This window comes from Phyllobates terribilis, unplaced genomic scaffold, assembly GCF_046119375.1.
Source record: "Phyllobates terribilis strain yellow unplaced genomic scaffold, ASM4611937v1 Scaffold_7__3_contigs__length_470593459, whole genome shotgun sequence".
Lineage (NCBI taxonomy): Eukaryota > Metazoa > Chordata > Amphibia > Anura > Dendrobatidae > Phyllobates > Phyllobates terribilis.
Window position 1 is genome coordinate 468222593 of NW_027362767.1, and position 26501 is coordinate 468249093.

Sequence of the window (26501 nt, forward strand, 5' to 3'; positions counted from 1 at the left end):
GGTACCACAAGGCTCTGTCCTGGGTCCTGTGTTGTTCAACATCTTTATCAATGAAGGAATTGAGGGTAAACTGATTAAATTTGCTGACGACACAAAGCTAGGAGGAATAGCTAATACTAGAGAAGAGAGAGAGAGGATTCAAAGGTTAGAGGATTTGGGAATGTTTAGCTGCAAAAGAGGAGACTGAGAGGAGACTTAATAGCGGTCTACAAATATCTGAACGGCTGTCACACTGTAGAAGGATCATCTTTATTCTCATTTGCACAAGGAAAGACGAGAAGCAATGGGATGAAACTGAATGGGAGGAGACACAGATTAGATATTAGAAAAAACTTTGACAGTGAGGAGATCAATGAATGGAAGAGGCGGCCACGAGAGGTGGCGAGTTCTCCTTCAATGGTCGTCTTCAGAGACTGGACAGACATCTGTCTGAGATGGTTTAGTGAATCCTCCTTTGAGCAGGGGGTTGGACCAGATGACCCTGGAGGTCCCCTCCAACTCTCCCTTTCTATGTTTCTAGAATAGCATGGCTTCAGAGAAAATCTTACTCCGTTTGCCCTAGTCTGTCCATGTCGTAATAAGACAACCCCTTTAATGGTCCTGACAGGTGTCAAAATTATTAAAGGGGCATTCCACAGTGTAATATAATTGCTAAGCTTTATTTACACAAAGCTGAAGAACTTTTCATTCCCGCTATGTTTGGGTTTCTTACCTTTTCCATCATTTCTGCTTGCAGTCAGTGAATGGAAACAGTAAGTCCCCTGATCAGATTCTGCTCACACAGGGTCTGTTACACGGTAACAGAGAAGATCTAGGGGGGCTTCGGGCGTGTAAATGTTTCCAGTCACCGACCAGCAGCAGCGATGGAGGAATGATGAAGGACCAGCCTTTATTACTCCTACACTCATCAGATCCGCTCCCAGGTTGTCACCATTGCACCGTGAATGACGGATTGTCCAAACTTCAGGTCAGTATTTTTTAGTTGTATTTTTGTTTTTAGCACCCGTACAATAAAACTGTACCATTTACAATAAAAAGAAAAATCTCAGTTCAAAACAAGTTAAAGTGGCGCGTGTTTCATGGCGCGACACGCGGCCTGCGCCCCACGACACGGGAGGGGCTTTTGTGATTTTATTTTTACTTTTCCTTTCCAGGAAGCGAACAGTCACACACTTTTTTTGTATTTTTCTTCTTTTTTTTTTACTTTCACTCCAAATTGCATTTTTTCTTTTAAAATTAGCATTTACTATAAAAAGTACGAAGCATTGGATGAAGCGGGAAGAGGAGCCCTGAGGACAATCACACCTATTTCCTCCTCCCCGGTCTGTAGCCATGCGGTCTATGGTTCTGCCACGGACTGAAGCATCTAGTGGTGCTGGCGTGGACTGAGGAGCTTGAGCCACGTCCGGCGGTCGCCTCGTCAGTGCGTGTCCCCGGTCGCCCCTACAGCCTCCCCATGTTACGTGTTATCAGTAGGAGCGCACAATGCTTGGAGCCAGTAGAAGACCATGTTCCTGCAGGTTAGGGGGCTCGTGCCTGGTCAGCCCTGCTCCCATCATCCTCATCATCATCACCGGCTTTAAAGAATATATTTCATAAATGGACTGATTGGAAAGAAAAGGTGAACATTTCTCCTTGGCTACAAGTCATCAGACAGCGGAGCCATGATTGTCTACCCTTCAGTTCATCCATTGTGTCGATGGATAAAGCAGTGCATTACTGACAGATGTCCAAATGTAACCAGACAGACATGGCGGATGGAGGTGATGATCTGGAGGAGTTCCAGGCCGTCCATCCTCCGACCCTGTGCGTAGAATCTCACCCCCACTGTAGAAGCGTGGAATACATGAGCCATGGCAGGTTGACGGGAAACAAAGGGCACAGCCGGAGCTGCATTCACCAGTGCGGGCGCAGCCGGAGCTGCATTCACCGGTGCGGGCGCAGCAGGAGCTGCATTCACCGGTGCGGGCGCAGCAGGAGCTGCATTCACCGGTGCGGGCGCAGCAGGAGCTGTGAGTGCAGCAGGAGCCGGCTTTTCTGGCTCTCGGTTATTGCCTGTGACGCAGCTGGAGGGTCTCGTACGTGACTTGTGCTCGTCTGTCAGCTGTCGACACTCTGGAATTCCACAGCGGAGCCCAGGAGCCGCAGCAGTTCAGGCCCGTACTTCACCAGCTCCACCATTTCTCCGCAGTCCTGCGGCCAGTAGTCCGTGCCCTCGCTGGGCGTCAGGATCTGGCTGGTGAACGCCTGTCGGGTGAACTCTTTCTTTTGCATGGTGACAATTTCGAAGTTGGGATATCGCGCTTGGAAGATCCGGGAGGATAACTTCAGCCTCTTCAGCACATCGGACACCAGGAACCAGTTACTGGGTCTGTGAATAAAGGAGAGCATGAGCCAAGACCACCATGAGCGATGAGAAGGGCCGCACCGCACCACACCGCACCACACCACACCGCACCGCACCACACCACACCACACCGCACCACACCACACCACACCGCCCTCCTGGTTTATATGGACCCTGAGCTAAGGCAGCATTTACAGAAGTCTTGTGTGCAGGGGACGACCTGCTGCTGGCAATCGTTAACCACTTCTGGGCCAGGCTACGTTGTGCCTTCCAGACCAGACGCAGTGACACTGGTACATGTATGTGCTATGGTGGTCTACACATGATGATTGGATGCCGGCAGCCCGATGGGCGGTTGTATAATGGCCCGACCACAGACCTCATTATTACCACTGTTCTCGGCAGCATATCCTGGTTACACAGGGCTATGTGCTGCTGAGAAACAGGATTAGAAAGCGTGAAAATCAGTGCACCAGAAGGAGGAGCGTTTCACTGCTTCATCAGGTGATCACTGCCTGTTTACAAGGCAAGACCATCAGGAAGGGGGCTATGTTGGGACTCACAGTATAGAGACTATGATGGGGCTCATACAGTATATAAGAGGCTATGTGAGGGCTCATACAGTATATAGGAGGCTATGTGGGGGCTCACACAGTACATAGAAGGCTATGTGAGGGCTCATACAGTATACAGGGGCTATGTTGGGGCTCATACGGTATATAGGAAGCTATGTGGGGGCTCATACAGTATATAAAAGGCTATGTGAGGGCTGATACTGTATACAGGTGCTATGTTGGGACTCATACAGTATACAGAGGCTATGATGGGGCTCCTACAGTATTTAGGAGGCTATGTGGGGGCTCACACAGTATTTAGGAGGCTATGGGGGGCTCACACAGTATTTAGGAGGCTATGTGGGGGCTCACACAGTATTTAGGAGGCTATGGGGGGCTCATACTGTATATAGGAGGCTATGCGGGGCTCATACTGTATACAGGAGACTGGGGGGCCTCATGCAGTATATAGGAGGCTGTGTGGAGGCTCATACTGTATATAAGAGACTATGTGATGGCTCATACTGTATACAGGAGACTGTGGGGGCTCACACTGTATATAGGTAGCTCACACTATATGGGAGGCTATGTGGGGGCTCATACAGTATATAAGAGGCTATGTGAGGGCTTATAGTGCATACAGTGGCTATGATGGGGCTCATGCAGTATATAGGAGGCTATGTGGGGGTCACAGTATGTAGAGTATGTGGGGGCTACTTTTTATAGAGAGGCTATGTGGGGGCTTATACTGTACATAGGAAACGATGGGGGGCTCATACAGTACATAAGAGGCTATGTGAGGGTTCATACTGTATACAGGGGCTATGTAGGGGCTCATACAGTATATAGGAGGCCATGTGGGGGCTCATACAGTATATAGGAGTCTATGTGGGGGCTTATACAGTATATATGAGGCTATGTGAGTGCTCACACAGTATATAGGAGGCCATGTGGGGGCTCATACAGTATATAAGAGTCTATATGAGGGTTCATACTGTATACAGGGGCTATGTAGTGGCTCATACAGTATATAGGAGGCCATGTCGGGGCTCATACAGTATATAGGAGTCTATGTGGGGGCTTATACAGTATATATGAGGCTATGTGAGTGCTCATACAGTATATAGGAGGCTATGTGGGGGCTCATACAGTATATAGGAGAATATGTGGGGGCTCATTTTTTATAGAGAGGCTATGTGGGGGCTTATACTATACATAGGAAACAATGGGGGGCTCATACAGTATATATGAGGCTATATGGGGGCTCATACAGTATATAGAAGGCTATGTGGGTGCTCATATAGTATATAGGAGGCTATGTGGGGGCTCATACAGTATATAGGAGGCTATGTTGGGACTCACAGTATACAGAGACTATGATGGGGCTCATACAGTATATAGGAGGCTATGTGGGGGCTCACACAGTATATAGAGAGTCTATGTGGGGGCTCACACAGTACATAGAAGGCTATGTGGGGGCTCATACAGTATATAAGAGGCTATGTGAGGGCTCATACAGTATACAGGGGCTATGTTGGGGCTCATACAGTATATAGGAAGCTATGTGGGGGCTCATACAGTATATAAAAGGCTATGTGAGGGCTCATACAGTATACAGGTGCTATGTTGGGACTCATACAGTATACAGAGGCTATGATGGGGCTCCTACAGTATTTAGGAGGCTATGTGGGGGCTCACACAGTATTTAGGAGGCTATGTGGGGGCTCACACAGTATTTATGAGGCTATGTGGGGGCTCACACAGTATTTAGGAGGCTATGGGGGGCTCACACAGTATTTAGGAGGCTATGGGGGGGCTCACACAGTATTTAGGAGGCTATGTGGGGGCTCACACAGTATTTAGGAGGCTATGGGGGGCTCACACAGTATTTAGGAGGCTATGGGGGGCTCACACAGTATTTAGGAGGCTATGGGGGCTCATACTGTATATAGGAGGCTATGCGGGGCTCATACTGTATACAGGAGACTGGGGGGCCTCATGCAGTATATAGGAGGCTGTGTGGAGGCTCATACTGTATATAAGAGACTATGTGATGGCTCATACTGTATACAGGAGACTGTGGGGGCTCACACTGTATATAGGTAGCTCACACTATATGGGAGGCTATGTGGGGGCTCATACAGTATATAAGAGGCTATGTGAGGGCTTATAGTGCATACAGGGGCTATGATGGGGCTCATGCAGTATATAGGAGGCTATGTGGGGGTCACAGTATATAGAGTATGTGGGGGCTACTTTTTATAGAGAGGCTATGTGGGGGCTTATACTGTACATAGAAAACGATGGGGGGCTCATACAGTACATAAGAGGCTATGTGAGGGTTCATACTGTATACAGGGGCTATGTAGGGGCTCATACAGTATATAGGAGGCCATGTGGGCGCTCATACAGTATATAGAAGGCTATGTGGGGGCTCATACAGTATATAAGAGTCTATATGAGGGTTCATACTGTATACAGGGGCTATGTAGTGGCTCATACAGTATATATGAGGCTATGTGAGTGCTCATACAGTATATAGGAGAACATGTGGGGGCTCATTTTTTATAGAGAGGCTATGTGGGGGCTTATACTATACATAGGAAACTATGGGGGGCTCATACAGTATATAAGAGGCTATATGGGGGCTCATACAGTATATAGAAGGCTATGTGGGTGCTCATACAGTATATAGGAGGCTATGTGGGGGCTCATACAGTATATAGGAGGCTATGTGGGGGCTCATACAGTATATAGGAGACTATGTGGGGGCTCATACAGTATATAGGAGGCTATGTGGGGGCTCATACAGTATATAGGAGGCTATGTGGGGGCTGATACAGTATATAGGAGGCTATGCGGGGGCTGATACTGTATATAGCGGGCTATGTGGGGGCTCATACAGTATATAGGAGGCTATGTGGGGGCTCATACAGTATATAGGAGGCTATGCGGGGGCTGATACAGTATATAGGAGGCTGATACTGTATATAGCGGGCTATGTGGGGGCTCATACAGTATATAGGAGGCTATGTGGGGGCTCATACTGTATATAGGAGGCTATGTGGAGCTAACACTGTATTTAGGGGGCTCATACTGTATACAAGAGGCTATGTTGATGCTCATACAGTATATAGGAGGCTATGTGGGGGCTCATACAGTATATAGGAGGCTATGTGGGGGCTGATACTGTATATAGGAGGCTATGTGGGGGCTCATACTGTATATAGGAGGCTATGTGGGGGCTGATACTGTATATAGGAGGCTATGTGGGGGCTCATACAGTATATAGGAGGCTATGTGGGGGCTCATACAGTATATAGGAGGCTATGTGGGGGCTCATACTGTATATAGAGGGCTATGTGGGGGCTGATACAGTATATAGGAGGCTATGTGGGGGCTGATACTGTATATAGAGGGCTATGTGGGGGCTCATACAGTATATAGGAGGCTATGTGGGGGCTCATACTGTATATAGGAGGCTATGTGGAGCTAACACTGTATTTAGGGGGCTCATACTGTATACAGGAGGCTATGTTGGTGCTCATACAGTATATAGGAGGCTATGTGGGGGCTCATACAGTATATAGGAGGCTATGTGGGGGCTGATACTGTATATAGGAGGCTATGTGGGGGCTCATACTGTATATAGGAGGCTATGTGGGGGCTGATACTGTATATAGGAGGCTATGTGGGGGCTCATACAGTATATAGGAGGCTATGTGGGGGCTCATACAGTATATAGGAGGCTATGTGGGGGCTCATACCGTATATAGGAGGCTATGTGGGGGCTGATACAGTATATAGGAGGCTATGTGGGGGCTGATACTGTATATAGAGGGCTATGTGGGGGCTGATACTGTATATAGGAGGCTATGTGGGGGCTCATACAGTATATAGGAGGCTATGTGGGGGCTCATACCGTATATAGGAGGCTATGTGGGGGCTGATACAGTATATAGGAGGCTATGTGGGGGCTGATACTGTATATAGAGGGCTATGTGGGGGCTCATACAGTATATAGGAGGCTATGTGGGGGCTCATACCGTATATAGGAGGCTATGTGGGGGCTGATACAGTATATAGGAGGCTATGTGGGGGCTGATACAGTATATAGAGGGCTATGTGGGGGCTGATACTGTATATAGGAGGCTATGTGGGGGCTCATACAGTATATAGGAGGCTATGTGGGGGCTCATACCGTATATAGGAGGCTATGTGGGGGCTGATACAGTATATAGGAGGCTATGTGGGGGCTGATACTGTATATAGAGGGCTATGTGGGGGCTCATACAGTATATAGGAGGCTATGTGGGGGCTCATACCGTATATAGGAGGCTATGTGGAGCTAACACTGTATTTAGGGGGCTCATACTGTATAGAGGGGGTACTACATACAGTATATAGGGTTGGGAGACATGTTTGTCTGTATAGTGGGAGACGTCACAGACTCCTGGCATCCAAACAGAATCCATTAAAAAGTTTCTGGGTCGGACAAGGGATTCGACCATAAGCACACTGTCAAGATTTCGCTGTAGTGGTCACATGACTGCTCATACATGATTGGTATTCTGGCGGTCACATGCTGCTACTTGAGCAGTCATGTGACCACCGCTCTAGCAGGAAGCAGTGGAATCCTGAGAGTGCGCAACGCAGAATCACATGACCGACCCAGAAACCCCTTTATCATCATGTGACCAGGGATTTAGTTTTCTGCTACCTAAAGAAAGCAAAAAAGAAGGCGAGGTGAGGAAGACGTGAAAACCGGACATATCTTGTTACCCCGACACGGCACCAGCGCTACCCCCCGACGCGGAACACGCGCTTCCCCCACTCACTTTACACTGGTGCTGTATCAATACGATGGAGCAGGATTCAGCGCGGCAGCGATACAGGGGACGGACACTTCTGTCACCATGATCATCCTAATGTCAGCTCTAGACACATCGCTTATCCTACACGGCGGAGTTGTCGCTTCCGGCCGGGCGCGTTATTCCAATTGTATAAAGAATAGGGATGAGCGGATCCATGGAAAGTCGGGTTCTGGAACCCAAACCAAACTTTATTTCAAAGTTCGGTTCAGGTACCAAAACTGTACCCAAACTTGAACCAGAACCCAAATCTCATTGAAAAGTGGGGACTCAGACTTTTGAGCTGGAAAAAAAAGGGAGGAAGGCGGCGGCGGGGGCCGGCCGGGAGGAAGGTGGCAGCGGTGGGGGCCGGCCGGACAGGAGGAAGGCGGCGGCATCTGCTTTGTCTGCCCTCGACTACTTTATAAACCCTGTTTTCGATGTAATTTCATCTGGGACACTTACTGCCCCTATAGTGGGCTGATTGTACCGACCCCCAAGGGTCTTCTCCACTTCAGGAGGGGGAGTCCCTTTTTGTCATGGTTCCTCCTGGCCCCAGCTGTCATTAGACAGGAAGGACCCTGCAGACGCCATTGCTGGTGTGTAACGGGAATGTAACGGGGTATTCGAGGTTCAGGAAACAATCAGAAGTTTTTCCAAGAACAGAAGTTTTGTAAACGGCCCGGAGCAAAAGCTGCGATTGTGATTTCAACATGCTGGAGTGAAGCCCGGGGAGCGGCCACATTGATCCCACGATCCTCCCCTGCAGGCATCTTACACCGGACTCGTACCCCCTGAGCCGTCCTCCATGCGGGCAGCCTGTCGCCCCCCCGAGCCATCCTCCATGCGGGCAGCCTGTCACCCCCCCAAGTCGTCCTCCATGCGGGCAGCCTGTCAACCCCCGAGCCGTCCGGGCAGCCTGTCACCCCCCGAGCCGTCCTCCATGCGGGCAGCCTGTCACCCCCCGAGCCGTCCTTCATGCGGGCAGCCTGTCACCCCCCGAGCCGTCCTCCATGCGGGCAGCCTGTCACCCCCCGAGCCGTCCTCCATGCGGGCAGCCTGTCACCCCCCAAGCCGTCCTCCATGCGGGCAGCCTGTCACCCTCTGAGCTGTCCTCCATGCGGGCAGCCTGTCACCCCCCGAGCCGTCCTCCATGCGGGCAGCCTGTCACCCCCCGAGCCGTCCTCCATGCGGGCAGCCTGTCACCCTCTGAGCTGTCCTCCATGCGGGCAGCCTGTCACCCCCCGAGCCGTCCTCGATGCGGGCAGCCTGTCACCCCCCGAGCTGTCCTCCATGCGGGCAGCCTGTCACCCCCTGAGCCGTCCTCCATGCGGGCAGCCTGTCACCCCTGAGCCGTCCTCAATGCGGGCAGCCTGTCCCCTCCCGAGCCGTCCTCCATGTGGGCAGCCTGTCACCCCCTGAGCTGTCCTCCATGCGGGAAGCCTGTCACCCCCCGAGCCATCCTCCATGCGGGCAGCCTGTCACCCCCCGAGCTGTCCTCCATGCGGGCAGCCTGTCACCCCCTGAGCCGTCCTCCATGCGGGCAGCCTGTCACCCCTGAGCCGTCCTCAATGCGGGCAGCCTGTCACCTCCCGAGCCGTCCTCCATGCGGGAAGCCTGTCACCCCCTGAGCCGTCCTCCATGCGGGAAGCCTGTCACCCCCCGAGCCATCCTCCATGCGGGCAGCCTGTCACCCCCCGAGCCGTCGTCCATGTGGGCAGCCTGTCACCCCCTGAGCCGTCCTCCATGTGGGCAGCCTGTCACCCCCGAGCCGTCCTCCATGTGGGCAGCCTGTCACCCCCCGAGCCGTCCTCCATGTGGGCAGCCTGTCACCCCCCGAGCACTCACTCACCCGCTGCTCAGCGAGACGTGCAGGTTGTAGCAGGAAACGAGCGGAGACTCTGAAAACTCAAACAAGAAATCGTCTTCCTGCGGCTCCTCACCCTCCAGCCCCTCCGTACAAGACGCGTCTAGGAGGACATCATGGCCGATCTCATCCTTAGGATCTAGGAGAGAAGAAGTGACTGTGTGGTGAGGACTGCAGAGCTGCGGCAGCCTTCAGTCTGAGACCAGGGTAGGAGGGTGTCAGGACACGCTGGGACAAGTAGTGCCACTGCCGGAGGCTGAGGACACAGGAACCTTCATGGCCTCTTTATTTGATATCACTATGGAGGGCTTCTGACAGTATCGGGGGCTCCAGCAATCTGGACCGGCGTGAGCACCGTGGCCCCTGGCATCGCACATGAAGGGTCCGCATTACATCAGCTGATCTCGCTGTATACAAGGTGTTAGATAGGCTGGTCCAGGGCTGCTGCCACCGGCAGGATTCATATGTTCCTATCACCAACCCTGTACAGTGGCATGTAAAAGTCTGGGCGCCCCTGGTCAAAGCTCCGGATATTGTGAACAGTGAAGCAAGTTGAAGATGAAATGATCTAAAATGCCTGAAGTTACAGGCGACACATTTCCTTTGTATTTTAGACAAAAATATATATTTTCATCTTTAACATTTTAAAAATTACAAACAGAAAAATGGGCCGATGCAAAAGTTTGTGCCCCCTGCATGGTTAGTAGCTAGTAGCGCCCCCTTCTGAAGGTATCACAGCTTATAAATGCCTTTTATAGCCAGAGAAGAGTCTTCACTTCTTGTTTGAGGGATTTCCATCCGTTCTTCCTTGGAGAATTCTTCCCATTCTGTGAGATTCCTGGGGCGTCTTGCATCCTCTGCTATTTTGAGGTCTAGCCACAGATTGTCAATGTTCAGATCAGGGGACTGTGAGGGCCATTGTAAAATCTTTCGCTTGCACCTTTTGAGGTCGTCTATTGTGGATTTTGACCTGTATTTAGGATCATTATCCATTTGTAGGATCATCCTCTTTTCAGCTTCAGCTTTTTACAGATGGTGTTATGTTGGCATCAAGAATTTGTTGAAATTTCATTGAATACATTCTTCCTTCTACCTGTGAAATGTTCCCCGTGCCATTGGCTGCATCACAACCCCAAAGCATGATTGATCCACCGCCATGCTTAATGGTTGGCGAGATGTTCTTCTCCTGAAATTCTGTGCCCTTTTTTGTCCACACATACCTCTGATCATTGTGGCCATAGACTTCTATTTTACCTCATCAGTCCACAGGACTTGTTTCCAAATTGCATCAGGCTTGTTTAGATGTTCTTATACTACTTCTGACGCTGAATTTTATGGTGAGGACCCAGTAGAGAGCTTCATCTGATGACTCTTCCATGGAGGCCATAGTGCAGGTGTCTCTGAACAGAACAATGTACCACTCTCCAGAGTCTGCTAAATCTTTCTGAAGGTCTTTTGCAGTCAAGTGCTGGTTCTGATTTGCCTCTCTAGCAATCCTATGAGCAGCTCTCACTGGAAGGTTGTTTGGTCTTCCAGACCTAATCTTGATCTCCACTGTTCCTGGTAACTGCCATTTCTGAATTACATTTTGAACTGAGGAAAGGGCGACTTGAAAACGCTTTGCTATCTTCCTCTAGCTTCTCCTGCTTTGTGGCCTCCACCATTCTCAGAGCTCGGCAGCTGCTTAGAAAACCCCATGGCTGCTGGTTCTTGGCACAAGGTTAGAGGAGGCGGATGTATAAAGCTGGAAATTTGTATCACCGGCCTTATCTAACGATGATACAGAACAAGCCATAACCTTAACAGGCTAATTAAGGTCTCAAACCTTGGCCAGAGTTATCTGAGCACACAAATCTCCAAGTCTCCAAGGGTGCACAAAGTTCTGCATCAGCCCATTTTTTTCTTTTTGTAATTTATAAAAATGTAACAGATGATAATATATATATATTTTTTGCCTAAAATACAAAGGAAATGTGTCATCTGTAACTTCAGGCCTTTTAGATCATTTCATCTTCAACTTGCTTAACTGTTCACAACAACAGTAATTTTGACCAGGGGAGCCCAAACTTTTCCATGCCAAGGTATCCATATAACAGGGAAGGTAGCACCTGACAACAGGGCAGCACCCTGCGTCTCTCTGGGGTGGGCGAAGGACAATGGCTGCCGGCCCTGACAGTAGCACGGAGAAGCAGAGAACCATAGAGGGGGTCCGTGTGACAGCAGGAGGCGCCGTGTAAAATGATGGCCGCACTCACCTAATACCAAGCTGCTGTAGAAGTCCCAGGAGGCCCGCGGGTCCCCATCACAACGGCCGCGCAGATCAGAGAGGTAATCTACAAGGCGAGAAACACCAGAGATGTAATATGTGTATCTTGTGGGGCGTTCAATCCTGACCCAATACTTCTCACAGGGGAGGGTTTGCTACACTTGCATCCAGCCTAGATAACGCACGGAGCCTTTGCTGCAATGTGTCTGGAGTCCGGAGTCTCTAGGCTGGATACAACCCTGTTCAGACTCCAGACGGAAACAAGGTGCTTTCTATTTACTGACAATAAGCAGAGATCTGGAAAATTGGCAGAAACTGTAACTTGAGAACTTTTTATTACCCAAATCGGGCATGTTGGGCATTGCAGCACGCCCGCCCAGCCAGGAGTAATGCAAGGACCCCTAAGTGCAGCCTTACCACTCAGAAACATCCTCATGGCCTCGCTGCTGGCCAGCTTCATGGGCGTCTGGCCGGAGTAGGTGGCCAGGGTTGGGTCGGCCCCATAGGAGAGCAGGAGCCACACCGTTTCCAGGTTGTCATTGACCACGGCATCATGGATGGGCCTGGCGCAAAGAAGAACACATGAGATGAGAGCGATGCAGAGACCGAGCCGGCGAAGGACGCTTCCCATCAGTCCTCTTTATAGATATCCCATTAGGCCGGACCTCTCCGCGGCAGCTCCGGTGACTCCCCAACCCTCCAGAGAACATCTGCCATGTCACGTGCTGTATGCAGTCTCTATGAGAAAGCAGGGGGCCATGTTGGAGCTTTTAAAGGGTGGATCCTGGTGATGGCTCAGGCCTGAGTACTTCATAATTTAATGTAAAACCACAGGATTTTATGTCCCTTTGTGGACAATGTCCCAGCAGACCAGGAAGAAAACGGGGCTCAGCTACTCTCACCTGGTCCCGTCTTGTGCGCTGCAGTTCACATTCGCTCCGTTCTCTAGCAGGATCCGAAGGATGGACGTCCAGCCACGGGCACAAGCTTCATGCAGGGCGGTGTACCCAGCATTATCCCTGTGATTGATGTCACCCTGATCTCGTTGTAGACAGTACAGTACGACATCCTGAGGGGAAGAATCAGACAGGACAAAGCGATCAGCGGGCAGGGAGGAAACGGCAAGGAGGAAGAGGAGGCAGCAGCAAGAAAGAGGTGGCGGCAGTGAGCAAGGAAGAGACGGCGACGAGAAAGAGGAGGTGGCGGCCAGAAGGGAGGAGGTGACGGCCAGCAGGAAGGAGGCGGCAGTGAGCAAGGAAGAGACGGCGACGAGAAAGAGGAGGCGGCAGTGAGCAAGGAAGAGACGGCGACGAGAAAGAGGAGGCGGCAGTGAGCAAGGAAGAGACGGCGACGAGAAAGAGGAGGTGGCAGTAATCAAGGAAGAGACGGCGGCGAGGAGGAGGAGGCGGCAGTGAGCAAGGAAGAGACGGTAACGAGAAAGAGGAGGCGGCGGCCAGAAGGGAGGAGGTGACGGCCAGCAGGAAGGAGGCGGCAGTGAGCAAGGAAGAGACGGTGACGAGAAAGAGGAGGCGGCGGCCAGAAGGGAGGAGGTGACGGCCAGCAGGAAGGAGGCGGCAGTGAGCAAGGAAGAGACGACGACGAGAAAAAGGAGGCGGCGGCCAGAAGGGAGGAGGTGACGGCCAGCAGGAAGGAGGCGGCAGTGAGCAAGAAAGAGACGGTGACAAGAAAGAGGAGGCGGCAGTGAGCAAGTAAGAGACGGCAACGAGAAAGAGGAGGCGGCAGTGAGCAAGTAAGAGACGGCGACGAGAAAGAGGAGGCGGTGGCCAAAAGGGAGGAGGTGACGGCCAGCAGGAAGGAGGCGGCCGTGAGCAAGGAAGAGACGGTGACGAGAAAGAGGAGGTGGCAGTGAGCAAGGAAGAGACGGCGGCGAGGAGGCGGCCGTGAGCAAGGAAGAGACGGAAACGAGAAAGAGGAGGCGGCAGTGAGCAAGGAAGAGACGGTGACGAGAAAGAGGAGGCGGCGGCCAGAAGGGAGGAGGTGACGGCCAGCAGGAAGGAGGCGGCAGTGAGCAAGGAAGAGACGACGACGAGAAAAAGGAGGCGGCGGCCAGAAGGGAGGAGGTGACGGCCAGCAGGAAGGAGGCGGCAGTGAGCAAGAAAGAGACGGTGACAAGAAAGAGGAGGCGGCAGTGAGCAAGTAAGAGACGGCAACGAGAAAGAGGAGGCGGCAGTGAGCAAGTAAGAGACGGCGACGAGAAAGAGGAGGCGGTGGCCAAAAGGGAGGAGGTGACGGCCAGCAGGAAGGAGGCGGCCGTGAGCAAGGAAGAGACGGTGACGAGAAAGAGGAGGTGGCAGTGAGCAAGGAAGAGACGGCGGCGAGGAGGCGGCCGTGAGCAAGGAAGAGACGGTGACGAGAAAGAGGAGGCGGCAGTGAGCAAGGAAGAGACGGTGACGAGAAAGAGGAGGCGGCAGTGAGCAAGGAAGAGACGGCGACGGGAAAGAGGAGGCGGCAGTGAGCAAGGAAGAGACGGCGACGAGAAAGAGGAGGCGGCAGTGAGCAAGGAAGAGACGGCGACGAGAAAGAGGCGGCGGCAGTGAGCAAGGAAGAGACGGCGACGAGAAAGAGGCGGCAGTGAGCAAGGAAGAGACGGCGACGAGAAAGAGGAGGCGGCAGTGAGCAAGGAAGTGACGGCGACGAGAAAGAGGTGGCGGCGGCCAGAAGGGAGGAGGTGACAGCCAGCAGGAAGGAGGCGGCAGTGAGCAAGGAAGAGACTGTGACGAGAAAGAGGAGGTGGGAGTGAGCAAGGAAGAGACGGCGGCGAGGAGGCAGCCGTGAGCAAGGAAGAGACGGCGACGAGAAAGAGGAGGCGGCCGTGAGCAAGGAAGAGACTGCGACGAGAAAGAGGAGGCAGCCGTGAGCAAGGAAGAGACGGCGACGAGAAAGAGGAGGTGGCGGCCAGAAGGGAGGAGGTGACGGCCAGCAGGAAGGAGGTGCCAGTGAGCAAGGAAGAGACGGTGACGAGAAAGAAGAGGCAGCTGTGAGCAAGGAAGAGACGGTGACGAGAAAGAGGAGGCGGCGGCCAGAAGGGGGGAGGTGACGGCCAGCAGGAAGGAGGTGCCAGTGAGCAAGGAAGAGACGGTGACGAGAAAGAAGAGGCAGCTGTGAGCAAGGAAGAGACGGTGACGAGAAAGAGGAGGCGGCGGCCAGAAGGGAGGAGGTGACGGCCAGCAGGAAGGAGGTGCTAGTGAGCAAGGAAGAGACGGTGACGAGAAAGAGGAGGCAGCTGTGAGCAAGGAAGAGACGGCGACGAGAAAGAGGAGGCGGCGGCCAGAAGGGAGGAGGTGACGGAAAGCAGGAAGGAGGCGGCAGTGAGCAAGGAAGAGACGGCGACGAGAAAGAGGAGGCGGCCGTGAGCAAGGAAGAGACGACGGCGGCGAGAAAGAGGAGACGGCGGCGAGAAAGAGGAGACGGCGGCGAGAAAGAGGAGACGGCGGCGAGAAAGAGGAGACGGCGGCGAGAAAGAGGAGACGGCGGCGAGAAAGAGGAGACGGCGGCGAGAAAGAGGAGACGGCGGCGAGAAAGAGGAGACGGCGGCGAGAAAGAGGAGACGGCGGCGAGAAAGAGGAGACGGCGGCGAGAAAGAGGAGACGGCGGCGAGAAAGAGGAGACGGCGGCGAGAAAGAGGAGACGGCGGCGAGAAAGAGGAGACGGCGGCGAGAAAGAGGAGACGGCGGCGAGAAAGAGGAGACGGCGGCGAGAAAGAGGAGACGGCGGCGAGAAAGAGGAGACGGCGGCGAGAAAGAGGAGACGGCGGCGAGAAAGAGGAGACGGCGGCGAGAAAGAGGAGACGGCGGCGAGAAAGAGGAGACGGCGGAGAGAAAGAGGAGGCGGCGGCGAGAAAGAGGAGGCGGCGGCGAGAAAGAGGAGGCGGCGGCGAGAAAGAGGAGGCGGCGGCGAGAAAGAGGAGGCGGCGGCGAGAAAGAGGAGGCGGCGGCGAGAAAGAGGAGGCGGCGGCGAGAAAGAGGAGGCGGCGGCGAGAAAGAGGAGGCGGCGGCGAGAAAGAGGAGGCGGCGGCGAGAAAGAGGAGGCGGCGGCGGCTAGCAGGGAGGAGGTGACGGCCAACAGGAAGGAGGCTGCAGTAAGCAAGAAAGAGACGGCGGTAGTGAGCAAGGAAGAGACGGCGACGAGAAAGAGGAGGCGGCAGCCAGCAGGGAGGAGGTGACAGTCAGCAGGAAAGAGGCGGCAGTGAGCAAGGAAGAGACTGCGGCGAAGAGGCGGCAGTGAGCAAGGAAGAGACGGCGGCGAGGAGGAGGCGGGAATGAGCAAGGAAGAGACGGTGGCGAGGAGGCGGCAGTGAGCAAGAAAGACAGCGGCGAGGAGGAGGCGGCAGTGAGCAAGGAAGAGATGGCGGCAAGGAGGAGGAGGCGGCAGTGAGCAAGGAAGGGACGGCGACGAGAAAGAGGAGGTGGCGGCCAGCAGGAAAGAGCCGTCAGTGAGCAAGGAAGAGAGAGTGACGAGAAAGAGGAGGCAGCGGCCAGTAGGGAGGAGGTGACGGCCAGGAGGAAAGAGGCGGCAGACAGCAAGGAAGAGACGGCGACGAGAAAGAGGAGGCGGCGGCCAGCAGGGAGGAGGTGACGGCCAGCAGGAAGGATGTGGCAGTGAGCAAGGAAGAGACAGTGGCGAGGAGGAGGAGGCGGCAGTGAGCATGGAAGAGACGGTGACGAGAAAGAGGAGGCAGCGGCCCCAGCAGGGAGAAGGCGACGGCCAGCAGGAAGGAGGAGGCGGCGGCGGCAAGAAAGAGGAGGCAGCGGCGAGAAAGAGGAGGCGCGAGAAAAAAAGGTGGCGGCAAGCAGGGAGGAGACGGCAGTGAGGAAGAAGAGAAGGCGGCGAGGAACGAGGAAGAAGAGACGGCGGCAAGCAGGGAGAATGTGGTGACGGGCAGGGAGGAGACAGCGGCGAAGAAGAAGAGACGGCGGTGAGGAAGAAGAGACGCTGGCAAACAGGGAGGATGTAGTGACGGGCAAGGAGGTTGAGGCGGCGGGTAGGTGAAAAGGAGTTGGTGAGGAAGAGGTGGCGGTGGCAAGCAGGGAGGAGACGGCAGCGAGGAAGACGTGGCGGTGCAAAGGAAGAGGTGTCGTCGGAGAGGAAGAGACGGCGGCAGTGGCGAGAAGATGAGACTGTAACGAGGAAGAGCAAGCACACAACAGCAAGCAGGGAGGAGAGGTAGCAAGTAAGAGGAGGCAGCAGCAATGAGGAGGATGGGGGTGTTGCTCTGGGAATGGCGGGGAGGAACGTTGCTCTGGGAATGACGTGGAGGGACGTTGCTCTGGGAATGACGTGGAGGGGCGTTGCTCTGGGAATGGCCGGGCGGGGCGTTGCTCTGGGAATGGCCGGGCGGGGCGTTGCTCTGGGAATGGCCGGGCGGGACGCCGCTCTGCGAATGGGGGGGGAAGCTGCTCTGTTGAATTAAACATTAACATCTTTGGTGCTCTCTATTCTGTCTGCTTTTATTACTTCCCCCCAGGCAGAGAGGAGCCATGTTCAGGTCACACCTGTGGATCCCCGCTTGCACCTCTCGCCCCCTCACCTTGTATCCCAGCCGCGCAGCTCGCTGTAGAAGGGTCTCTCCAGCATTCTTATTTACAATGAGTCTCCGGGCTTCAGGGGGCATGTTCTGGCTGCAGTGGGTGCCACATGAGCCCAGGCTGCTGGTCCGACGAGAGCTGCACGGGGTTCCAGGCTGACAACTCTTCCGGGGAGATTTGGTGGGGGTGCTTCTGGGAGTCAGGCTGCTCCGCCAGCCCCGTCCCTACAGTAAGAAAACAAGATGTACAGTGAGAAATAATAATGATAAAATATGCCGAGAGTCCCAGAGACCTGACACCAACACTACTGCATATCAGAGGCCATATTTAAGCTCACCGTCTATACAATCTAGAACCCGGGATGCCCTTATTCTCCTACCTTGGCCTCTTCATCTGTGCCGCCCCCTAGATGTTTTGTCTTGCACTTGCGTTTTCCAGAGGGTTTTTCCAGAATCTGCAAAGGCGGCGAATCCTGAAGGCTGAAGTTTCTGGGGTCGCTCGGTCTCCGGTTACTCCGCAGGATCTCACTCGTTTCGTCTGTTGAGATTTTTCTCTTCCGAAAATCTAAAATCATGAATAGAGCGGTATTAGCAAAACTGGAAAAAGGAGGAAAAGAAAAAAAGAAAGTATCCTAAGAAAGTTCCCCTCACATGGTGAAAGAATCGTCACCTCCTGTGCAACAGTTTCATCAATTTAGTGGCCCCATAGTAGGTTAAATAATCTAATAAGAGTCAAAACACTGGCATGTAAAAGTTTGTGCACCCCTGGTCAAAATTACTGTTACTGTGAACAGTTAAACAAGTTGAAGATGAAATGATCTGTAAAAGGCCAAAAGTTACAGAAGACACATTTCCTTTGAATTTTAGGCAAAAAAAAATTATATATATTTTCATTTTTTACATTTTAAAAATTACAAAAAGGAAAATAGGCCGATGCAAAAGTTTGGGCACCCTTGGAGGTTTGTGTGCGCAGATAACTTTGATCAACTTCTAGACACTTCTAGACCTTAATTAGCCTGTTAGGGTTATGGCCTGTTCACCATCATCATTAGGAAAGGCCGGTGATGCAAATTTCTCAGCTTTATAAAAACCCAACCTCCTCTAACCTTGTGCCAAAAACTGCAGCCATGGGTTCTTCTAAGCAGGAGAAGCTATAAGAAGATAGCAAAGCGTTTTCAAGTTGCCCTTTTCTCAGTTCGAAATTTCATTAAGAAATTGTAGTTAAAAGGAACAGTGGAGGTCAAGATGAGGTCTGGAAGACCAAGCAAAATTTCATTAAGAGCTGTTTGTAGGATTCCTAGAGAGGCAAATCCGTACCCCCGCTTGACTGAAAAAGACCTTCAGAAAGATTTAGCAGACTCCGGAGTTGTGGTACATTGTTCTGCTGTTCAGAGACACCTGCACAAATATGGCCTTCATGGAAGAGTCATCAGAAGAAAATCTCTCCTGCATCCTCACCATAAAATTCAGCGTCAGAAGTATGAAAAAGAACATTTAAACAAGCCTGATGCATTGTGGAAACAAGTCCTGTGGATCGATGTAGAACTCTTTGGCCACAATGATCAAAGGTATGTGTGGAAAAAAAATGGCAGAGAATTTCAGGAAAAGAACATCTAGCCAACCATTAAGCATGGGGGAGGATCAATCATGCTTTGGGGTTGTGTTGCAGCCAATGGCACGGGGAACATTTCACAGGTAGAGTGAAGAATGGATTTAATGAAATTTCAACAAATTTTTGGTGCAAACATAACACCATCTGTAAAAAAAGCTGAAATTGAAAAGAGGATGATTCTATATATATATATACATACTGCTCAAAACAATAAAGGGAAGACTTAAACAACAGAATATAACTCCAAGTAAATGAAACTTCTGTGAAATCAAACTGTCCACTTAGGAAGCAACACTGATTGACAATCAATGTCTCCTGCTGTTGTGCAAATGGAATAGACAATAGATGGAAGTTACCGGCAATTATCAAGACACCCTGAATAAAGGAGTGGTTCTGCAGGTGAGGACCACACACCACATCTCAGTACCAATGCTTTCTGGCTGATGTTTTGGTCACTTTTGAATGTTGGTTGTGCTGTCACACTCGTGGTAGTATGAGACAGACTCTACAACCCACAGAAGTTACTCAGGTAGTGCAGCTCATCCAGGATGGCACATTAATGCGAGCTGTGGCAAGAAGGTTTGCGGTGTCTGTCAGCGTAGTGTCCAGAGGCTGGAGGCGCTACCAGGAGACAGGCCAGTACACCAAGAGACGTGGAGGGGGCCGTAGGAGGGCAACAACCCAGCAGCAGGACTGCTACCTCCGCTTTTGTGCAAGGAGGAACAGGAGGAGCACTGCCAGAGCCCTGCAAAATGACCTCCAGCAGGCCACAAATGTGCATGTGTCTGCACAAACGGATAGAAACCGACTCCATGAGGGTGGTATGAGGGCCCGACGTCCACAGATGGGGGTTGTGCTCACAGCCCAACACCGTGCAGGACGCTTGGCATTTGCCACAGAACACCAGGATTGGCAAAGTGGTCACTGGCGCCCGGTGCTCTTCACAGATGAAAGCAGGTTCACACTGAGCACATGGGACAGACATGACAGAGTCTGGAGACGCCGTGGAGAGCGATCTACTGCCTGCAACATCCTTCAGCATGACCGGTTTGGCAGTGGGTCAGTAATGGTGTGGGGTGGCATTTCTTTGGAGGGCCGCACAGCCCTCCATGTGCTCGCCAGAGGTAGCCTGACTGCCATTAGGTACCGAGATGAGATGCTCAGACCCCTTATGAGACCATATGCTGGTGCGGTTGGCCCTGGGGTCCTCCTAATGCAGGACAATGCCAGACCTCATGTGGCTGGAGTGTGTCAGCAGTTCCTACAAGATGAAGGCATTGAAGCTATGGACGGGCCGCCCATTCCCCAGACCTGAATCCGATTGAGCACATCTGGGACATCATGTCTCGCTCCATCCACCAACGTCACATTGCACCACAGACGGTCCAGGAGTTGGCGGATGCTTTAGTCCAGGTATGGGGGAGATCCCACAGGAGCCCATCCGCAACCTCATCAGGAGCATGCCCAGGCGTTGTAGGGAGGTCATACAGGCATGTGGAGGCCACACACAATACTCAGCCTCATCAGGAGCATGCCCAGGCGTTGTAGGGAGGTCATACAGGCACGTGGAGGCCACACACAATACTCAGCCTCATCAGGAGCATGCCCAGGCATTGTAGGGAGGTCATACAGGCACGTGGAGGCCACACACAATACTCAGCCTCATCAGGAGCATGCCCAGGCGTTGTAGGGAGGTCATACAGGCACGTGGAGGCCACACACAATACTCAGCCTCATCAGGAGCATGCCCAGGCGTTGTAGGGAGGTCATACAGGCACATGGAGGCCACACACAATACTCAGCCTCATCAGGAGCATGCCCAGGCGTTGTAGGGAGGTCATACAGGCACGTGGAGGCCACACACAATACTCAGCCTCATCAGGAGCATGCCGAGGCGTTGTAGGGAGGTCATACAGGCACGTGGAGGCCACACACAATACTCAGCCTCATCAGGAGCATGCCCAGGCGTTGTAGGGAGGTCATACAGGCACATGGAGGCCACACACAATACTCAGCCTCATCAGGAGCATGCCCAGGCGTTGTAGGGAGGTCATACAGGCATGTGGAGGCCACACACAATACTCAGCCTCATCAGGAGCATGCCCAGGCGTTGTAGGGAGGTCATACAGGCACGTGGAGGCCACACACAATACTCAGCCTCATCAGGAGCATGCCCAGGCGTTGTAGGGAGGTCATACAGGCACATGGAGGCCACACACAATACTCAGCCTCATCAGGAGCATGCCCAGGCGTTGTAGGGAGGTCATACAGGCACGTGGAGGCCACACACAATACTCAGCCTCATCAGGAGCATGCCCAGGCGTTGTAGGGAGGTCATACAGGCACATGGAGGCCACGCACAATACTCAGCCTCATCAGGAGCATGCCCAGGCGTTGTAGGGAGGTCATACAGGCACGTGGAGGCCACACACAATACTCAGCCTCATCAGGAGCATGCCCAGGCGTTGTAGCGAGGTCATACAGGCACGTGGAGGCCACATACAATACTGAGCCTCATCAGGAGCATGCCCAGGCGTTGTAGGGAGGTCATACAGGCACGTGGAGGCCACACACAATACTCAGCCTCATCACGAGCATGCCCAGGCGTTGTAGGGAGGTCATACAAGCACGTGGAGGCCACACACAATACTCAGCCTCATCAGGAGCATGCCCAGGCGTTATAGGGAGGTCATACAGGCACGTGGAGGCCACACACAATACTCAGCCTCATCAGGAGCATGCCCAGGCGCTGTAGGGAGGTCATACAGGCACGTGGAGGCCACACACAATACTCAGCCTCATTGTGACTTGTTTTTAGGACATTACATCACAGTTGGATCAGCCTGTAGTGTGTTTTTCCACTTCAATTTTGGGGGTGACTCCAAATCGAGGCCTCCATTGGTTAATAAATGTGATTTCCATTGATGATTTTTGTGTGATTTTGCTGTCAGCACATTCAGCTTTGTACAGAACAAAGTATTCAATGAGAAGATTTCATCCATTCACACCTAGGAGGGGGGATTTCAGGGGTCCCTTTATTTTTTTGAGCAGTGTATAATGATCCTAAACAGACATACAATAGACGACCTCAAAAGGCGCAAGCTGAAGGTTTTACAATGGCCCTCACAGTCCCTTGATCTGAACATCATTGAAAATCTGTGGCTAGACCTCAAAATAGCAGTTCATGCAAGAAAACCCAGAGTTCTCACAGAACTGGGAGAATTTTCCAAGGAAGGATTTATGAAAATCCCTCAAGAGATCTCCTCCCATCCACAGAACCCTCTTGTATCCTCCTGTCCGCAGACTACTCCCAGCCGGCCTCACAGCCCTCGAGTCTCCTGCCGGCCGCAGACCACTCCCATCCCCAGACCACTCCCGTCCCCTCGCGTCCGCAGCGCCATTCTGTCTCCTCCCAGCTGCACACCACTCCCGTCTCCTCCCATCCGCAGAGCCATCCCGTTTCCTCAACCCTCCCATATCCTGCTGTCCGCACAGCACTCCCGTATCCTCCTGTCCGCACAGCGATCCCGTTCATGGCCCCTCCTTGCGCAGCACACAATGTTTAGCAGATGAGAACAATCAGCAGATTGCTGACTGATGTGTGTGGGCAGCTTCACGGTGCGCCACCCTTGGACCCACCTGTACGTGCCCTCCTCCGACAATAGTACTGAGACACTTCCTCCTCCTCTTTTTCCGTCAGATACTCCCCATTCTGGTATTTCCGGTTCTTCTGTCTCCGCCTCTTTCTCCGTCGTAATACACCATCCTCTTCACCATTGTTGTCTTGCTCTCGGTGGGTCTCGGTGGCAGTGTCTAGACCCCTGCTGGACAGTTCCCAGGAGTCCTGTATTACCGGGGTGATGAGCTCGGGCTCCGGTTCCTCTTTGATGACTGTGTACTTGCGCGGCCGGCCCGGTTTGCAGTTCTTCCGCAGCTTCCTTCTCTTATAGGGGATGGATGCCTCGTCCTCCTCTTCCTCAGTCCGGATAGCATCTACTGTGGGTCCAATGTCCGAGAATCCATAAGATCCTGCAGAAAAACAGAAGTAAACTGGTGACGCTAGGTAGCTCGGCACCAAGACAAACTACAGCAACAAGGAGGAAAATACACAAATATATCAGAAGATGCGTCAGATGTTTCTGCTTCTACCAATCTCAGGGTCCTGGGAGCCGTCTGAAAACCCACGGCCACCATTACAGCCCGCCATTACAGCCCGCATGTGAATGTGGCCCATTCCCAGACAGTGGTAATAGAAGTGACTGATGGGCTTACCCAACAGGAGTCTGAGAAGCAGGATGACAAAAAGGAAAAAAAAGAGTAAAAGGAAAAACAGGCTGCGCTCACCTCGTGCGTGCTCGCCGCTCCCGCGCTGGTAACATGCCGCACAGCACTGCTACGCTCACGGGCAGCTACAGAACGGCATCCCTCCCGGCACCAGCGCTGGAGCCGCGAGGGAGTTACATGCGCAGTAAGGGGAGCTTTTATTTTTTGTCTTTGAACAAAATGCACCCGCCCCGCGGCGACCCTGGATCGCACCCGCCCCGCGGCGACCCTGGATCGCACCCGCCCCGCGGCGACCCTGGATCGCACCCGCCCCGCGGCGACCCTGGATCGCACCCGCCCCGCGGCGACCCTGGATCGCACCCGCCCCGCGGCGACCCTGGATCGCACCCGCCCCGCGGCGACCCTGGATCACACCCACCCCGCAGCGACCGGACAGATTTAGGTATTTACCAGGGATTTTATATTTTGAAGACCGTGGGGAAAGGAATGAAGACTCGGAGACGTTATGCTGCACGGTCGGCTTAGACTTAGCAGAAGTCCTGCTCGACTGCCAAGAAGGTGGAGAAAATAAAAAGACTCCGATTTTGTGTAGACAAAAGTGTTGTACTCTGCGGATGTTCGCGTGATCGCGCTGCATTATCCGTTTCGGCCGAGATCACTGGAACAGCCAATAAGAAGGGCAGTGCCCATCCCCCACTGCTGCATCGTTACCTGTCTGACTGCGGGTTCGGCTCTTTAACACGACTGGGATGAAGTCTTTGAAGCTGTTTTTGGATTTTCTCTCTGGCGTGGCTGTCGGGAAGGGAGAGCACAATGAGAGGAAAGCAAGAAAGGAACAAAGCTTAGTTTAACGGGCAGCAGAGGAAGAGGCCAGTAAACCGGGGTCTAATGCCAACACAGCTGGACCCCAAAAATGCCCACTGGTCTGTATAGGTAAAGGGGAATTCTACTGTTAGCGGGCCAGAATAATTTGGGTGGGGTCACAAGCCACGTTTTTGTTTTTTTTTTTGAGCGATCTGTGAAGAAGTTTTGGTAAGGCTGCGGTATCCGAGTCGAAGGAGCCGCAGCGGCGAAAGAGACTTATGCCAGCAATCACCAGCTGCCATACTGCACAGACTTCAGACAAGAACATAACTAGATACACAGGAGGACCTAGGAGGAGCTGGCGCGGAGGAAGACCCAAGAGGTGGCGGCACCCAGAGCCAGGAAGATCCAAGGAGGCGGCACCCAGAGCCAGGAAGACCCAAGGAGGCGGCGGCGCCCAGAGCCAGGAAGACCCAAGGAGGCGGCAGCGCCCAGAGCCAGGAAGACCCAAGGAGGCGGCGGCGCCCAGAGCCAGGAAGACCAAAGGAGGCGGCGGCGCCCAGAGCCAGGAAGACCAAAGGAGGCGGCAGCGCCCAGAGCCAGGAAGACCCAAGGAGGCGGCGGCGCCCAGAGCCAGGAAGACCAAAGGAGGTGGCGGCGCCCAGAGCCAGGAAGACCAAAGGAGGTGGCGGCGCCCAGAGCCAGGAAGACCCAAGGAGGCGGCGGCGCCCAGAGCCAGGAAGACCAAAGGAGGCGGCGGCGCCCAGAGCCAGGAAGATCAAAGGAGGCAGCGGCGCCCAGAGCCAGGAGGACCCGGGGAGGCGCCGGCGCAAAGAGCCAGGAGGACCCGGGGAGGCGCCGGCGCAAAGAGCCAGGAGGACCCGGGGAGGCGCCGGCGCAAAGAGCCAGGAGGACCCGGGGAGGCGCCGGCGCAAAGAGCCAGGAGGACCCGGGGAGGCGCCGGCGCCAAGAGCCAGGAGGACCCGGGGAGGCGCCGGCGCCAAGAGCCAGGAGGACCCGGGGAGGCGCCGGCGCCAAGAGCCAGGAGGACCCGGGGAGGCGCCGGCGCCAAGAGCCAGGAGGACCCGGGGAGGCGCCGGCGATAAGAGCCAGGAGGACCCGGGGAGGCGCCGGCGCCAAGAGCCAGGAGGACCCGGGGAGGCGCCGGCGCCAAGAGCCAGGAGGACACGGGGAGGCGCCGGCGCCCAGAGCCAGGAGGACCCGGGGAGGCGCCGGCGCCCAGAGCCAGGAGGACCCGGGGAGGCGCCGGCGCCCAGAGCCAGGAAGACCCGGGGAGGCGCCGGCGCCCAGAGCCAGGAAGACCCGGGGAGGCGCCGGCGCCCAGAGCCAGGAAGACCCGGGGAGGCGCCGGAACCCAGAGCCAGGAAGACCAAAGGAGGCGGCGGCGCCCAGAGCCAGGAGGACCCGGGAAGGCGCCGGCACCAAGAGCCAGGAGGACCCGGGGAGGCGCCGGCACCAAGAGCCAGGAAGACCCGGGGAGGCGCCGGCGCCCAGAGCCAGGGATGTGGCGGCGGCACCCAGACCCAGGAGGCGACGGTGCCCACAGCCAGGGAAACACGGAGAGACGGCGGAGCCCACAGCCAGGGAAACACGGAGAGGCGCCCAGAGCCAGCGAGACCCAGGGAGGCGGCGGCGCCCAGAGCCAGGGATGTGGAAGCGGAGCCCAGAGCCAGGGATGTGGCGGCGGCGCCCAGAGCCAGGGATGTGGCGGCGGCGCCCAGAGCCAGGAGGCGATGGTGCCCACAGCCAGGGAAACACAGAGAGACGGCGGCGCCCACAGCCAGGGAAACCCGGAGAGGCGCCGGTGCCCAGAGCCAGCGAGACCCGGGGAGGCGCCCAGAGCCAGAAGGACCCGGGGAGGCGCCCAGAGCCAGGAGGACCCGGGGAGGCGCCCAGAGCCAGGAGGACCCGAGGAGGTGCCGGCGCCCAGAATGAGGAGGACCCGAGGAGGCGCCCAGAACCAGGAGGACCCGGGGAGGCGCCGGCGCCAAGAGCCAGGAGGACCCGGGGAGGCGCCGGCGTCAAGAGCCAGGAGGACCCGGGGAGGCGCCGGCGTCAAGAGGGGAGGCGCCCAGAGCCAGGAGGACCCGGGGAGGCGCCCAGAGCCAGGAGGACCCGGGGAGGCACCCAGAGCCAGGAGGACCCGGGGAGGCACCCAGAGCCAGGAGGACCCGGGGAGGCACCCAGAGCCAGGAGGACCCGGGGAGGAGCCGGCGCCCAGAGCCAGGAAGACCCGGGGAGGCGCCCAGAGCGAGGAGGACCCGGGGAGGCGCCCAGAGCCAAGAGGACACGGGGAGGCGCCGGCGCCCAGAGCCAGGAAAACCCGGGGAGGCGCCGGCGCACAGAGCCAG

At 54.5% G+C, this 26501-nt stretch overlaps 1 protein-coding gene across 3 annotated transcripts in view; it reads right to left on the reverse strand.

The window, feature by feature from the left end:
* Window positions 1–442: 442 nt before the first annotated feature.
* The window catches only part of BCORL1 (BCL6 corepressor like 1), a 112203-nt gene continuing 86144 nt past the window's right edge, over window positions 443–26501 (reverse strand). For 2 of the 3 annotated variants that reach the window (XM_073642207.1, XM_073642205.1), the window contains exons 6-14: window positions 24037–24117; window positions 22681–23070; window positions 17810–17994; window positions 17433–17654; window positions 12787–12953; window positions 12302–12447; window positions 11874–11951; window positions 9604–9757; window positions 443–2371 (exon numbers count right to left, since the gene is read on the reverse strand). In XM_073642207.1, coding sequence (XP_073498308.1) covers window positions 2101–2371; window positions 9604–9757; window positions 11874–11951; window positions 12302–12447; window positions 12787–12953; window positions 17433–17654; window positions 17810–17994; window positions 22681–23070; window positions 24037–24117 — 1694 coding nt within the window. In that variant the 3' untranslated portion in view covers window positions 443–2100. The remainder of the gene's footprint in view (window positions 2372–9603; window positions 9758–11873; window positions 11952–12301; window positions 12448–12786; window positions 12954–17432; window positions 17655–17809; window positions 17995–22680; window positions 23071–24036; window positions 24118–26501) is intronic. The other variant, XM_073642208.1, reaches the window with a different exon arrangement.